We start from the raw sequence: 17,492 nt of genomic DNA on the forward strand, positions 1-17,492 counted from the left end.
ATACAATTGATAAACCACCCAAATTGTAGAACCAAACTCTTAGAACTGAGCAATACCCCAGTTGAACTTTGGGTGAATTCCCTGAGTGAGCATCCCTTTGAACTTTGGATCTAGCTCGAGGGTGGTGAGCTACAAGAAAGACTACGGTGTAGTTGGACTATGGTTGGGTGCAGAGTTGAGGTCCCTCCTTCAGTAGCTAGCCATTGAAGATAATCAGATAAGTGTATTTACTTATATAGAATGATAAATAATCTCTAGTATGTGATATGATGGTGTATGTATCAACACTACTAATGGAGGAATGTGATATTCCTGTTTGCTTATGATGAATGTTTCATTGTGTGTTCTCATGGTTATGAGGGATTTGTAGGTCTATGTGTGTTTGTTTATGTTCTCATGCGCTGTAGAGCTATTTACACGGTGATGTATGATTCCTTGTTCTAACTCAGCAAATTTGTTAAAGAGTGTGATTTCAATTATCTAATGTATTGTAAATAGCATGGGTAAGGTTGTAGATTGTCTCTCTTGATAAAGGGCTATGGCAGGTGTTGTGTATTGTATGATAAATCAATTAGATTTGATAGTACTTGTTTTGAGATCAATTTTGTGGTTATGCATGATGTTGTAGCATTTCAAATTCACAAAGAGTTATCAGTGATAGCTTTATTTAGTATCTTGGATTAGATAGGTCGCTAGATTCAGTGAATGTATTATGGTTAAGTCATGATGTCTTGAATGTTCAGTGCTTAGATAAGGGTTTCATCCCTATAAAATTAGTGTTTTGGGCAACGCCCTCCCTCACGGAAGCTCTAGTCAATCCCTTGAATATTTCATATTTTATAAGTTTTAAGTATTGGCATAGGTTTGCACTTGTATCCAGGATTGGATGGATCTTGGATGGACCAAGTACCCTGGTCAGATATTGTTTTAAGTCTTTGTCGCTAAATGCATCCGGATGTGGAAAAGGGGCAAATGTATTTGGGACTAGCAAATGTATCTGAAAATCCAAGAAGTCATCTGCTAAGAACATGTGTACTTTCGAAGTGCATCGAATTTCAAATAATTTGGATTTCCACGGTGCATTATTAGAGTGGCAATATCTTGTGGGGGCCCGGCGTGGGCAAAGCCGAATGTTATTTCTTTTGGTGAGTAAATCTGAGATTTGAGTGTTTGAGCATGGTGCAAATGTGTGTGATGTCGGATGTCGGCAGAATTGGATATCTATGATGGTTGGCGAGTAAATCCAGGATTCGAGTGTTTGTGAATGTCGCAAATGTTTGCGACGACAAATAACCACAGAGTCAAATATCTATGATGGCTAGAGAGTAATTCGACTTCCGGGGGATCCAGGTGTGTCTCAAGCATAGTTTTTAAAACCGGAACTGGTGACCGAACTGGTCCACCTAATGAACCGGTTTACCGACCGGAACCAGTCTAACCGGGACTGGTTTGGTCTAAACGAACCGGTTTAAAAAAAACATCAAATAATTAATTTTTAATGAAACAAAACTATTTTTAAGATGTAAAACCATGATTCCAAGCCAATAGAGACAAAATATGCAAAGTTTGCTCATTTATATACCATGTAATACATATCACCAAGTGTAATACATATCATCAACAAAATAGCAAAATACATAAGAAATGAGGCTCTAAATGGCCTATAAAGTCGAAAAACAATGCTACAAGCTATGAGGCCATTGGCCTACTACAAGTCTACAGTGTACACATGATCAACCATCAAGTTCATCACCACTACTAGACACAAGATCATCATCAGGAGCTACATAGACATCATCTGGTTCAGTGTCTAAGGATGCCTCAGCCTCATTTGCAACCTCAGTATCAATGCCACCAATGACAATAGAAGTGGACCTAATGGAAGCACGAGTTTGTCGACCTGCACGACTAGTGCCTTGCATTGGTTCTTTGCCTTTCCTTGATGCCGCTACTGATCCTGGTTCTGATGCCGCCACATAATCTGCTTCATCCTCCGCTAAAGCCATGTCGATATCAAAATCAGCCTCAAACACAGGATCTTCAGTCTCCTCCACCCATTCTGATGTTGGATCAATATCGTCCAACACAATGGGATCTAGATCAGGTGTTTTGCTCATCATTTGGTTCCTCCTCAGTCGAAGGTTGTATTGCACGAAAACAAGATCATTTAACCGTTTTTGTTCCAAACGGTTTCTCTTCTTCGTGTGTATGCGCTCAAAAACAGACCAATTACGCTCACAACCTAAAGCACTGCAAGTTTGACTGAGGACTCTAATTGCAAACCTTTGCAATTGAGGACACTGGCCACCAAATGACTCCCACCAATGTGCTGCAAAGAAAAAGACATTAATTAGTAACTTAGTTTATAATTTGAATTGTAAAGAACGTAAACAATTTTAACTTGAAAAGAAAAACAAAATGGAAATTGGAATTGCTTACCTGGTTGGTCCACATCTCTTGCCATCTTTGCCAAGTTTTTGCCAAAAGTACCACCTACCATATTGAAAACAGTAAGTTGTCTATGTATTTCCAACTGGTCTGCATGGCTAGGGACCATGCACTCCAAGCAATCAATCAATCCAGCTCTGACCTCCCCATCATGCAGATTTACTAGCCGATTTTTATAGTGATACTTTGGGTTCAAAAAATACCCAGCTGCATGTATAGGATGATGGAGTTGATTGTTCCATCTGTTATCAAAGATCTCCCATATACGACCACATTTAGCTAACATGTCCTTGTAAGCTGCCCGTATCTGCTCCTTTGCCTGATCCATAGCCTCATAAATGTAGCCCATGGCCAATTTTTCCCCATCCACCAACCTTAGCACCTTAACAAGGGGCTCAGTAATTTTCACAAGCTCTAGAGACCTTTTCCAAAAATAAGTGTCTAACACTTTCTTTTTGGTGTCTTTTCCATATGGTCTACGAGCCCACCGAGATTCAGACCATTCTTCAGAGCAAAACATTTTCTGCAAGTTTTTATGTTGACCATTGAGACATTGCAACGTGAGGAAGTGAGTTGCAAATCTTGTAATTGCAGGCCTAACAAGCTCTTTGCCCCTATAGTGTTTTTTACCCACTCCACTTTGCCTATATCCTCAAGCATGAGGTCTATGCAATGTGCAGCACATGGAGTCCAAAATATGGTCTTATATTTGGTCTCAAGCATCTTTCCAACAAGAACATAGTTTGAGGCATTATCAGTGATGCCCTGAACAACATGTTGCTCCCCAACTTCCTGAATAAAGCTATCCAAAAGCTCAAATAGAAGGGTTGCATCCTTTACCTTATCAGATGCATCAACTAATTTCAAAAACATGGTTCCTTGAGGGCAAGAAACAAGTTAATTAATGATAGTGCGGTTCTTTCCATCGGTCCATCCATCTGACATAATGGAACAACCTGTCTTGAGCCATGAATCTTTAAACTCAACCAAATACTCATCAATGTAAGATATCTCTTTTTGCAAAAGAGCTCCCCTCAAGTCATGCAAACTAGGGCCTTTGAAGCCCTTTCCTGCAGCTATAACAGAGTCCCACATAGCTTGGTAATAAGGTGAACGAGCAGCATTAAATGGGATATCTGAATCATACCACCATCTAGCAATGTATTGATGAGAAGTTTCTTTGCATTGTCTTTTCCAATGTTGATCCAAAGTGGGTTGAGAACTTGGTTGGGAGGAAGTGGGATTAGATAAGGCAATGTTGGCAGAAGATGAGAAATAACTTTGGATGTTTGTTCTCTTTGTTCCTTTTGATGGTTGGCCAATAGAAGGATGAACATAGTGAAAGGGGTCATTGGTGGAAGGGATAGAAGAGGAGTAATCATCATACCCACTCTCTTTCATGGCTTCTAATAATTCCCTCTTCCTTGCAATGTCACCTTGGATGGCCTTCTCCCTAGCCTTATCCTCATAGAATTTTTCAAGCTTGAAAATATATTCTGCCCTAATAGGACCTAACAGTGCATTTGGTGCATCACATGGCTTTACTTGGCCTCTTATCCCAGCCAAGTGTTGTTTCAACCTAAGAATACCCCCACCTCCAATAGATTTATGGCATAATTTGCATATCATTTTTCCATCAATTACATCACCATGAGCCCATGCACTGTCCTTTCCTTTTGGAGCCATGTTTGCTTGAAATAATAACAATTTGCAAAGAAATCTGCCATTTAAAAAAAATTGCAGCTAAGGAACATGGAAAACCAATGATAAATGTAGGAAAAAAAATGCACATGCAAGCTACAAAATTTGATAGCATAGAGCTAGAGAGTGCATAGCATAGATGATAGATCATAGAAGTGAGAAGTTTATAGCACATAACAAAAAAAAAAAAAAATCATGGACAGCAGACTCAAATGAGGAATTTTCAAGTGCAAATCCTTACCTGGAAATTCAAATTAGCTTCCTTAGCCTCCTCTTGAAGATGGCAACTCCACTGACAACTACACACTATCTCCAAAATAGCTCCAACTCCAACTCCAAGATGACTACTTCAACAAAAACTCAACACTCTCCAAGCTCACAAACAAACTCACAAACACTCCAAATCAGTTGTGTGAGACAAATGAGAGTGAGAGGGGCCTCTTATAAGCTTGGAGAGGGTGTTTTTGGAGGGAAAACACCCTTAGTTCCCCCCCAAAACCCCTAAACCACAATTAGAAATACGCTTTTTTGCAAGTTACGGTGGGCGTGCCTAAAACCGGCCGGTTTAGGATGGAACCGGCCGGTTTGATACAAACCGACCGGTTCTGTCCTAAACCAACCTGTTTTCACCGGTTAGGGCAAAAAATTGGCGAAATGGCCTTCCCAACCGAGTTTTTTGGCCGGTTTAGACCGGCGGCCTTGCTAACCGGCCGATTAGACCAGTAAACGGTTTTTCAAAACGGTTTTGAAAACTATGGTCTCAAGGGTGCACACCTGTATGCACATCGGATTTTTCCTATGAGTCGGATTTAACGTAGAAAGGTAATGAAGCGTGAAGGGACCATGCCTTATGGGACCCGATAGCTTGGGTAGAGGTGGTATGTGCCACAGACGCTTGGTGGGACCACGTGGATGCCACGTGCAATTCTTGCTGACCTGGCAAGATTTAATTGCCCAAATTTCAAATGAGCATATCTTTCAATCCAAAGGTTGAATGGAGGTAAAGTTTATATTGCCAGAAAGCTTTTGACGAGCTATGTACAATGATAATATCATAAATTAATTCTACAAATTTTGGGGGATAAGGAGTTTCGCAATCCCATCTTAATAGTAGACCATGGAGGTCAAGTTAATTAAAAAGTAACACCTGTGACAACCCAAGATGGTACGAATGGGGTGGAAGGGAGTGCTACAAAGTGGTAACAGGGCGAAGTTTCAACTCTGGATCTAAAGAGGCTCATACACACATGCGCACAGGATAAACATTTAATCTACTAGTTTCATTGGCGTATACAGATATCAACATGTCGACTAAAAGTACACCAAGATGATAAGGTTATATATATAATTGTCCATGTTTGATGTAACTGGCAATTATGTGTGTGGCACGACACATGAGAAGACACAATTGCAACAAAGAAATAAATGAATGAGCAGCATAATGGTTTAGTATAGCACAAACATGTCCCATCAAAATCAGGAAGAGGACTCAGTTAGGAAGAAGTCGAAGGAGAATTCTCCAAATTGGAAGAACACTCTCAGGAGCTTGAGAGCTAAGTTGAGAAGCTGCAAGTCAAAGAATGAAAAGACTGTTAGAGCACAAGAAAAGAAAGCAGAGGTAAATGTAGTAATATTGCAAAGGTTGTCAGGCCTACAAAGGAAAAAACAACAGGAGCTCGGTGCCAGCTATCTAGGAAGGCACAAGTCAAAACCTAGCCCATCAGAGGTCCAAAAAAAATTGGAGACCAATAGGGCAAAAAGCAACAAGACAAAGAAGACATAAGCAAGCAGATGAAGACACAATGAGAGGAGAAATTCCACTCAGCACTCCTGAAAAGGAGTCAAGCAGCCCTAACCGATCATAAGATACCGAAGTGAAAAGACACCATCATCAAAGGAAAAGTAAGAAGAACCCAATGCTAGAAGAGTTCAAGAAAGCAAAGCCCCCTGACTTCGATGGAGAGATAAAGAAGGTTGAAGAGGCAAAGGCATAGCTGTTGGGGATGAAGAAAAACATCAGGGTGCATGACTACTCTAAGAACATGAAGGCCCAAGTAACCATTTTTGGCTTTAAGGGGAAATCTTATTTGTGGTGAGAAGATTTGAGTAACATTAAAGACATTAGGCAGAAGGAACTCTCATGGAGGAGATTTAAGAAATATTTTCGAGAGAAGTACTTGTCTAAGAGGTACTATGACAATAAGGTTAAAGAATTCGACAAGCATAAGTTGGGGTGGCTTACTACTAATGAGCACACTAACATATTTTTGGAGTTGATGAGGCATGTACCATACATCAGAGATGAGAAGGTAAAAATTCAAAGGTACCTCAATGGGTTATCATAGGCCTATCGAGATAGGATTGAATTTGAAGAGCCAAGAACATTAGAGAACACTAATCGAAAGCCCTAATATTGCTATGAGCAGTCCAAACATAAATTTGAGTTCTGAACAGACTAGAAAAAGAAGGATAAGAGCAGCTTCAAGGGAAAAGGAGCGAAATTTTTAGGATATAAGCAAGGAGGGATGAATGGGAAGTTCACCACTCCTACCAAGAATGAATATCAGCAAAAATCCACAATTGTCACTAGAAACAAACCCACTAAACCAATAAAAGAAGAGGTTGAGGGGTTTAGGAAAGGACTTGTGCAATGTTCAACATGTGGAGAAAACCATCTGCAGAGAAATTGCCCTCAACAAGAACACAACAGCACAAAGTTTTACAATGTACAAGAGGTGACACCAGTGAACGATGTGGCTCAAAATATGACTTGAATCTAAGCTACATTAGACAAAATGCATGAAAACCATCAAGCTTTAATAATCGAGATGGAAGGTATGGTCGTTAACCAACATGTTTCAATTTTAATCAACCTAGGCTCTAATTTCAACGATATCAGCGCAAAAGTGGTAGAGATGTGCTCTGCAAAAGAAAACCCATGAGAAATCACGGTTGGTTCAACTGGCAACCGGAATCAAAAGGAAAGTGATGGAGATGGTGGAGTCATGCCCCGTGATAATAGGCGACATGTATACTTTACTCGCTCTCAATCATTTACCATTGGGCTTGTATGACTTTCTTATCAGCATGGATTGGTTAGTGGCCCATAGAACCAAGATTGATCGATACAACAAGTCTCTGGAGTGTCTTAGTGATGATGGTAAGGAAGTGATGCTACAGGGGTTAAAGAAGCTTATTATGATCAAGCAAATAAGAGCAATGCAAGTGAAAAGAAGTAGCAGGAAGGGATGTGCATTGTATGTTATACAAATGACTAGCGAGTCAGAAAGCAGTGAGGCCAAAAAGGAAATACATCTGTTGTTAAAGCAGCGCAATGATGTATTTCCAGTAGAAATGCCAAGATTACCTTCTAGGAGGGACATTGACTTTACCATTGAGTTAATCCCTGGGACAGTGCCAGCCTCGAAACCTCCATATCATATGAGTGCACCTGAGCTGGTGGAGTTAAAGACGCAGTTGAAGGAAATGTTGGATAAGGGGTACATTAGACCCAACGTACCACCTTGGGAGGGTCGGCATTGTTCGTGAAAAACATGGGTGCCACGCTATGGTTGTGTGTTAATTATCGACAACTAAAGAAAGCTACGATAAAGAAGAAGTAGTCGCTACCCAAGATTGATGGCTTGTTTGATCAATTGGGAGGAGCTGTGGTGGTCTCAAAGATAGACATGAGGTCTAGGTACCATCAGGTACAAATTAAACATGAAGACATCCATAAGATAACCTTCAGGATGAGCTATGGGCATTATGAGTTTGTGGTGGTGTCGTTTGGGCTCACAAATGGACCAGCCACATTTATGTGTTTGATGAACAACATCCTCAGCCTGTATTTAGACAAATTTGTATAGGTTTTGTGGATGACAACCTAGTTTACTCAAAAACCAACGAAGAGCATGAAGAACATCTAAAAGCAGTATTGCAATTACTGAGGGAGCATAAACTATATACTAAGCAAGTGTGAGTTCTTTCAAATGCAAGTCCACTGCTCGAAATGTCACAGAGGTTAGATCCTTTATAGGGTTGACTGAATATTACCGACAATTCAGTCAATACTTTTTAGCGATCAAGCACCCAATTATAGCCTTATAAAGGAAGGGAGTAAAATTTCAATGGACATCTTAATGTGCAGCTGTTTTTTAGCGACGTAAAAAATTACTCACATGTGCACCTATTTTTGTTAATTTTTAGTGTTAGATTTTTCTACATAGTAGATAATTTCATTTTGAAACTTTTTCAACATTTACATATAACATTCAGCCCATAACATCATGTGATCATTAGCAATTATGTAGAGAGAACAATAATGTTAACAATGAAAGGAACAATAGAAGAAAAACAAAGAAAAGCATACAAAATAGAGACACCAAGATTTAGGTCAGAGACCAGGGCAAAACCCCACAAGGGGGAAAACCCAACCAGATTCTTCTTCTATTAGATGTTCATCAAATGCTCAGTTGAAATACAAAGTACATTAAGAATAAGATACATCAATCACATCAAGCCTCCTAGGGCCAACCTAAATCAGTTCACAACTACATTTGTGAACTGAACGATTTGATCTTTGATAATCAAACAAGTCCAAGAGAGATGTTATCATATCAATGTCTCAAGTTGCATCATCCATGTCACTGCAAGAATTGTCATCAATATCAAGAGTCTTCACTATCAAGGAACATCATCACTGTCAAGTATCATCATTATTGTCATTTATCATAAGAGCAAGGTCATCATCATCATATATCTCACTATCATCATATATCATAATAGCAAAGTCGTTGTCATCATGGAGCAAGGTCACTATTAATGTCATTCATCAGAGTCATTGTTATGTAAAAGGGTCACTATTAATGTCAAGTAGATCATTGTCTGTTGTTGTTGTCACTGTCATATAAATCCAAGTCTTACCGTTATATAGATCACGATCTCTTTGTCATATAGATCACTACCTTATAGTTACATAAATCAAGATCACATTCCCATTATCATATAGATCATAGCCATACAATACAACGAGCTACAAAGAATGAGTGTAATCCAAAAGAAATTAAAGTGAGACACAAAGGACGAATATGAATCATAGAGGTATACAAAGCGAGCCACAAAGGATCATAAGTGAGCCAATACATACAAGCTACAGAGTACATGTGAGCCATTATATACGAGCCTCACAGAGTATAACAAATGCAAGGCATTGGTATAGAAACATACATACGAGCCAGAGTCATTGTTTGACAAATGCGAACCACTGTTTATGAATCAAACAACAAATGCGTGCCACAGTAATATAGTTAATAATATATGTGATCTATTGTAAGGATGCAAGCCATTGTTTATGAGCCAAAAAAAATGTGTGTCACTGTGAACCATAGAGTGAAGAGACCAGAAATATATGCGAGCTACTGTGAGGATGCGATTCATTGTTTACGAGCCAAACAACAAATGTGTGCCACTAAGAACCATAGAGTGAAGAGCGTAAATATATGCGAGCTAGTATGACGTGAGTGTCATTGTAAATGTGAATCCAGGAATATAAACGAACCACAGAGATTTGCAAGAGTCACATGGAATTGATGAGCCACCAAACAAATTAGAGAATGTGAGGATCGATGTCTTGAATGAGATCCAAGGGTCTCCTCTTATAAAATTCAATGGAGGTTAAATGTGACCCTTTCATAAAAGGAGGTCGACGTGATCTTTTCACTATATAGCCCATTTCGTAATAATAAAATCCTTAAATATATTTTTCACAAATATGGATTTGATGATGGCTTGCCCCAAATAAATTTGTTACATTACTTAATAATAACAATTTTCCTTTATCCAATTTGCATTCTTCTTAGGGAAAGATGGGCTTTCCTTTGAAGCAATAGGGTTTCTCATGGGAAATTCGTCCCATAGCTGCCCCAATTTTCAACGCTCACTCTCAGCTAAGAAGGAATTTCCATATGCATCATAAATCTCATCTCGGATGTACATTTCTATTGCATCATGTCTCGACTCTCATCTCATCTCATAGAAGAAGAATAATCCACAATTGACAATACGAGAGATCAATTTACCACAAGGGGTAGAGATCGTCCAAACCCTACTAGTCTTTAGGTCATGTTTCATGACCTTCATCTCAATTGCATCACTAAGATATCCATATCATCACATCTTGTCTCAACTTGTCTCCTCTGATCATAAGTTGAACAATGATGTGTTGATTTAAAGAAGAATCTTCATGGGGGGGTCCTTAAGGAGACTACCACCCTATATTTCTGATAATGGGGAAGGTCTTGTTGTAGCCCAAATTGTACACCTTATGCGACAACACTCAGGGAAGGGGTTGTCACTCTGATCCCTGCCCTTTCTGTTTAAGTTATCCCCTAAATGTGGGCTAAGGAGGGTAGTCCCTATGGATGAGATGATGAGAGACTCGTTGGGAACCAACAAGTCCAGGAGATACAACTAAATGGCCTAGCAGCTTGAATTAAAATTAAGTGACAAGTTTATTAAGCACAACAAGATTAGATTTCTTTAAGATATGAGTGATAGACCAATGCCTTAGAGTTAATTACTTGCACAATAGAGATCAAGTTACCGGATGAACAGTTGCTGCGAGATGTAAAATCTATCCTAAAATGAAGTGCAAAACCTAATCTAATGTGAGCTACAGGATCTTGGTAAATTTTAATTAGACGCCTAGTCTAGGTGAATGCTTCCTCTCAATTATTTTGAAGCTAGCCCACAAGAGAACTGCAAGGTCACCTATGTTAACTGCGGAAGAGGGTCTAGACTTCTTAAAATGTTTGAAGAAGGTGTCTCTCTCACAACGAAGCTTATGCTGGGAGGTAACTTTTAAATATGCACTTCTAACTTAGAATGAGGATGCAAATGATTGATTGCTTCAATGAGATTACAAATATATTAAATGCTCCAATATGACAATATTAAACCACTTGAAATCAAGATGCTTACAATATTACTTCTCAACACAAGATAACAAGATGACAATAGCAAATGAATGAAGCACTTTAGAGAACACTTTATCTCAATGAAACAAGATTAGCAATACTTATTACTCAATGATTCAAGAGGCTTAGCCCTGTTATACTTATGTTATGAAACAATTAGGAACAAGAGAAACTTCAATGTTCTTTAAGAAAAATAACAAGCACCAATAGAACAATGAGATTGCTAACAGTGATATGCAATGTATGAAGAGACTATCAAGTGCATCTAACTAACTATGGATGTCAAAAAGAGAAACACAATGTAATGGTGCAAGAATGCAAAGATACAAAGAGAACGATGCAAAAGTTAGCTTATGCTCAAGACCACAAAGAGACTAATACACCAATGCTCTTATCAAAGGAGCCCACTGCTATTATGAAAAGAGTCCCAATAATCACTTGTAAACTATAACAATGATAAATAAAGCCTTTACTTAATAAGAGTTAATCCTTTAGGTTCTTAGGCTTATTAGGATTAATTTTTAAAATCTTCTTAAAGAGATTATCAAGATTTCAGCTCAAAAACTTCTTCCAAATGGATTTTAGCCCTGCCAGACCAACAGTTAACCAAGAAAACTCAAACCCTCATGGATCAATGACAAACTTTCAGAGAGAAACCACTTCAAACCCTTATAAATTATGATCAAACCTGCAAATATCAATTGTTAGTGCTAAAAATGAGTGATGAAGTGATTATCAAGCCCAATCAAACTCTAAACTACAAGGCACCCAAATCTCTGAACCATAAAGAACAATGGGCCAGATAAGGAAGTCCATGAAAACCATCTTCCATGAAATGTCCTAGAAATTGTTGGAAAAAATCCCTCAAGGACATCTACCCTTGTTGACACAAGGTTCAAGAGCATGCCTCAAACTGGAATGAGAGCTTGAGAACTATACCCCCAAGTATGTATAAAAATTGATAATCTCAATCTGGTAGAGAGAGGTAATATGGTAGAACAAGGACTGGTGATCCCAGTAAAGTGAATGGTAGAGGGCTTTGAGAGGTTGCCTCCTTGTAGCATGAATATTGCACTTGATGTGACAAAGGAAACCTTTGCAATATCTCTATATTCGGGGAATGGAGTGGGAATCATTTGAGAGAACATGAACGTGTCTATGATAGAGTTTGCATTCGTCACCATAGCAAAAGTTCACAAGGCAAAGGCTAAGTGTGGATTCACATGTTCAGTGTCAGATGGTATGTGGGTAGGAGTTAAGGATCTTGATGTTTGTAGCTTAGGTAGATACTTTTGCACAGGTTTAAATGTCTAGGCGTGCAGAAATCAACTAATTGACCTTTAACCATAGCAATTACATTAAATATTGAAGTAATTGGATTTTATAAGATAGAGTAAGTTAATCTAATGAAATGCAACATTAGTGAATTAGATGAATCTAAACATTGATCTCAAATAAAGTTGGCATCTAATAGCAACTGTCATCACTTTGGAGATTAGGGCTGTAGATGTAGAAATTTTAGTTTCCAGTAGCCCTCACCAGTTTCATTTTTCTTTGCATATATTTTAATGCCCACAGTCCCACATCATGCTGATATATATAAACTTAATGCAAATTTTAAAAGAAACATTATGGGACTAGCTCTACTTTTCTTTCACTTTTCAGTTGATATGAAACACTTAACATGCACACACATAAATGAGACACTAGTATTTTTGGTCAACTCTGACCCTGCAAAAAACCCACAAGAGGAAAACTAGTTTGAACGAGATTTTTATTATGCTTTTCTCAGGAAAGTTTTACACAGCAATAAAACTCAAGGGTACTTATCTCCCTTTTAGATCTCTTCCTAGTTCCTTGAATTTTGTACCATTGTCTGGAATTCAGTGCACACTCGAGCAATCTCTGGGCAGGAATGTGTGCCACTGTCAGCAAGCTCGAACCCAGATTTTCGTGCTCTCAGCCCTGAATATCCACCTAAAAATCTGAGCCTCCAACCAGCATTAAATGCCATTGAAAATCGCACTTGCAGTCAGCAAACTCTGTCACAAACTGAGTGCTTCTGCTGACAAAATTTCTCCTTGAAGAGCGTGTCAATCAGCCCAGAAATTTCTTCACAATTTCAGGTTGTTGTCCTGACAGTCCCTCAAAAAACCCATTGAGATTCTCCTCAGTTTCAGCATTGGAAATGACTATTGTGACCTTCTCAGCCTGTGTGCCACTTCCCTACTACCTCGACCTGTGTGTTGCCTCCCAACCTTGGGATTCAAGCTTGTTTACACTTCTCCTAGCTGTTGTACCTCTATTTTCCCTTCAGCACTTGGCTAACACAAGCTCCCTCTCCTTCACCTTACTCTTCTCTTCTCCTCCACAAATGCACATGAAGAATGAATGAGCTCACTAACCTTTTTCTTAACCCTTTGATCTATGGCTGAGATTTGATCTCAGCTCTCATAGATCAATGGTGGAGATCTAATCTTCACTTGACCCCCTTTTCCATGTCCCCCCTTCATTAAGAGCCTCCATAGTCACTTTAATGTTGTTTTTGTACCTTGTACCTTTTTCACATAAACTCAACTTAAAAACATAAAGTGACTTTAATAATATATAGTACTAAAGTACCTCATAAAGTGACTTTTAAGTCACATGACTTTAATAACTCATAAAGTCACTTACTAAAAAGGTGTTCTCATGTGTTTTCCTAAGAAAAAAGGCAAAAGCACTAGGAAACACCTCCTTGGTATCTTTTCTCAACAGTGGATTTGGTCAATAACTCAAACCTACAAAAGGAAGGTTAGGCTAAGGAAGAAGACACAATGCGATAGTGAGATGTCAAACATTGGTTGGAGAAGGACTTTCATCCAAGTGTGCAAAGTTCAAGGAAGTGTGCATGGGGCGGCAAGGGAGAAGGATCCAGATCAGCCAAGCAAGATAGAAAGACAGATCTGCAAAGGGTTTGATCAACTGGTATAACTATAGGGTTTCGTTGTATTTGTATTTTTTCCTCACAAGGCCATTATCCTTGGAAGGGAGCCCTTATATGCTGTAGATTAATATTAATGAAACCACATATTTGATGGGCAGAAATCCATGTGTGCACGTGAATGAGATTGGTTAATGTTGCTTCCACTATTATCCATTTTATTTACATGTTAAAATCTCAGCTGTGCTTTTTATTCAGTAGATCTAACGTAATGAGTAATTCAAAGCAAGGAATCTGCTAGCAAATAATTAGCCAGGTTGTTGGGGTTAGAGAAATTAACAAAGGGAAACCTCGGAAATGGGACTTAGGGAAGCTTGCATTTGGCCACAGTCATCTTGAAAGACAGAATGAGGAAGTAACCCGGAAGTATAAGATTCAATGTACCCCTCCTGAAAGTGGGCAGTAACCCAAGCTGTGTCAAAATGGTAATTAAGACAAAGTTGACGTTTATAATGGTAGATAAATACAATTAACCTGCATAGAGTACTAAAGTGAACAGGTACAAAATTCAAATTTAATTAAAACAATAACAAAAAAAAGAACCGGCAGATAATGTTCGGCATCCTAGAAGCCTCTGAAAAATCGAAGAAGGATAGTGTAAAATAGTGGAATCTAGCTATTGTCCCTAAACTAGCAAATGCAATTCAAAAGAGTGAAAATTTGTTCTTTATACATGAGAGTATATTCGTAGGCTAGCAGTTATATCAAGTTACAAAACAATACCGGATATACATTCAAGAATAGCATAGTGAAGTTTCCTTTTGTTAAACCTTATAGTAGCTTCGGAAGGTCTTCTGCATATGCTTGGCTTCTTAGCAAGTGGAAGATAATTTATTGCCTCTTTAGGTGCTTGCTTGGTGCAGTAAGTGATTTATGTCTTCCTTCCTAACTTAACTCAGTAAAAGTACAATAATTAATGTCAATTAGCTATTGTGGACTGTTAAGTCATTTAATAATGATAAATAATTTAATTTTTCAATAAACTTAAAAATGATCTCAATCGTTGATCTCCAAGATCTTCTAGAAGAGAGATTAGGGTTAGGGATATGGGCTTACTGAAGATTATAAAAATAAGCCTAAGGGAGAGGTGAAGACACGCGAGAGAACACACAAGAAGAGAAAATGATTTTCTTTAGTGCAAGTGGCTCAGTAGACTGAAGTACAGAGGAGGAAGACTACAGGAGGATTCCAGGACGTATCAACGAGACCAAATTGTTGGACACTGCAAGGTCAAGTTGCTGAACAGAGAGGGAAGTCAATTTGATTGTAGAAGTCAATTTTATAAGGCTGAATTTACCAAGGCGAAGTGGCAGCTCGAAGGGAAGGCACAGGTTCAATTTGCTTGCAAATTGTTGGGCCGAAATTCTCCAGGCTGAGTTGCTTCAGAGGTTGATTTCCAGGAGGCCGAATTTTAGCCAAGTTAAAAGTTATAATAAATGTATTTACCATTTTTCCTTGTAATCCCCTCTCAGTCAAAAAACCCAGATTTTCCAGATTAATGAATGACAGAAAATTGATGTGGCATTTATCCGTTGCAATGTGTGGTTGATCTTTCCTAATTTTTATTGTCCGCTGCATATATTTCTAGAGGTTAAAACTTAAAAGACCGGTGATTTTATTTTTTGGTAATTCAGAATTTATTTGGTTAATTGTTGGGAATAAATAATTGTCGTGAGAAAATAAATCTGGGCTGGTATTAGGAGATTTAACACCTCTTTCACTCTACGCCATTAGTAGAACCAAAAAAAAACTAAAACAACAAAAATTAGTAAAAACCTGTTGATTAGTGCTAGCTGACGAGCTGACTCCAACTGTTGAGTAGATAGGCAAATTACTACCAGACTTGTATTTGTAATAGAGTTGTCTGACATATCCAAAAAAGGACCCATTGCACAGGAGGCCTTGCTGCACCTGCACATCAACAGTAGATTTGAAAAACCAACCTAAAATCTTCCGATTGTAAATTGTCTAATATAGTACTATAATTCTTTACCACTCAACCCCTTCATTTGCATCATCCAATTTATCAACTAATGTCCCACTCTAGTTAAACATGACACTGCATGATGCCAAAGCAGCTAATTGAATGTGAGAAATTCCAATTCAGTAATCTAATTTAAGGACACAGGATTGGGAATGTTCACAAGATAAATTCCAATATATTGCCCAAAGAGTACTATCTAAATTCAAAATCCAATAAGACCAAACAGATTATGTAATTACCTGAATTAAAAATCGCCGTCCATAGAAGAGAGTAATCAACAGAGGGAGAACAAAAAGAATTTTAACTACAAGTTGTTTATGAGGATCATTTCCTCCTTCAGTTCCAGGAAGAGATGCCTCCAGCTTCACTCTAAAACTCTGTAAATCAAATATGGTAAATATTAAAAATAGTAATCAATAAGGGTTTTTTTCCCTGGTAAATAATACACTCATATAAGATATTGAAATAACATGAAATGAAATACAACAACATACTAGCATCTAAAATGACCAAAAAAAGACAAAGGGACACACAAAAACCAGCATAAGGGAGTATATCAAAATCAGTACCTAAAAGCATCTCTAGTTAAAACCTATTTAGGTACAATTAAGAGCAACAAGAAATAAAGCAGGAATAAATGTATATAAAAATGAATTTGATAAGAGAGATTCCTCAGTTCCTAATTATTAGAAATAGTACCTGCCACAGATCAACAGGCTTCAACAGCCAAGCTGTCCACCAATCCCAAGGTTTAAGTGGGCCAAGTGTGTAATGAACAACTCGCAATTCACTTCCATCCACCATCCACTACATACACCATGTAATTTAGGAATAAGAACTAAATTGAATATTTCACAAATACACAAAAGGTACTAACCAGCCACCAATCCCATGCATTGAATCACTAACTATTAGGTAGACTACTTTCAAGTCACTAAATTCTACCATTTAGACCAACCAACAATCTAAAAATGTTACTCTTAACTAGTAAATATATAGATGGGTAATTCATCCAACTATATATATTAGGTCCAACTGTTAATCTTCCAACTACTATTTCTAGATAGATAATTACTGGCCCAAGGACAAACAATATAAAATGACATTTGTTTAACAGCCCATGCTACTTTTCCAATGTGATTGTCCAACAAAAACTATCATGAAAGAGTAACCTCCAAAGCAGTGGTAAACACTAACATAGTTCATGCTTTATCCTATAGGTATTTATTAAGCTTATAACAATATGAGAGAACAAATTACAGACCCATAATAAGTAAGTTTGGAGTTTCCCAAGTGATCATGACCCAGCTCGATTTGGATTATTATATCTGCCAGGGGAGTTAGAAATAGTAATAGGACTCAACAAGTACTACTTAAACTAGTAGATTTAAAACAGTGC

General features: G+C 38.1%; 1 protein-coding gene across 1 annotated transcript in view; it reads right to left on the minus strand.

Annotated features, from left to right (window-relative positions):
- The window catches only part of PGSIP6 (plant glycogenin-like starch initiation protein 6), a 92,453-nt gene that overhangs the window by 25,938 nt on the left and 49,023 nt on the right, over positions 1–17,492 (minus strand). The window contains exons 5-7 of the mRNA XM_089460561.1: positions 16,793–16,900; positions 16,333–16,470; positions 15,886–16,020 (exon numbers count right to left, since the gene is read on the minus strand). Coding sequence (XP_089316687.1) covers positions 15,886–16,020; positions 16,333–16,470; positions 16,793–16,900 — 381 coding nt within the window. The remainder of the gene's footprint in view (positions 1–15,885; positions 16,021–16,332; positions 16,471–16,792; positions 16,901–17,492) is intronic.

This window comes from Pinus tabuliformis, chromosome 7 (genome assembly GCF_031772625.1).
Source record: "Pinus tabuliformis cultivar Carrire ecotype Pingquan chromosome 7, CPIR1, whole genome shotgun sequence".
In the NCBI taxonomy this organism is placed as follows: domain Eukaryota; kingdom Viridiplantae; phylum Streptophyta; class Pinopsida; order Pinales; family Pinaceae; genus Pinus; species Pinus tabuliformis.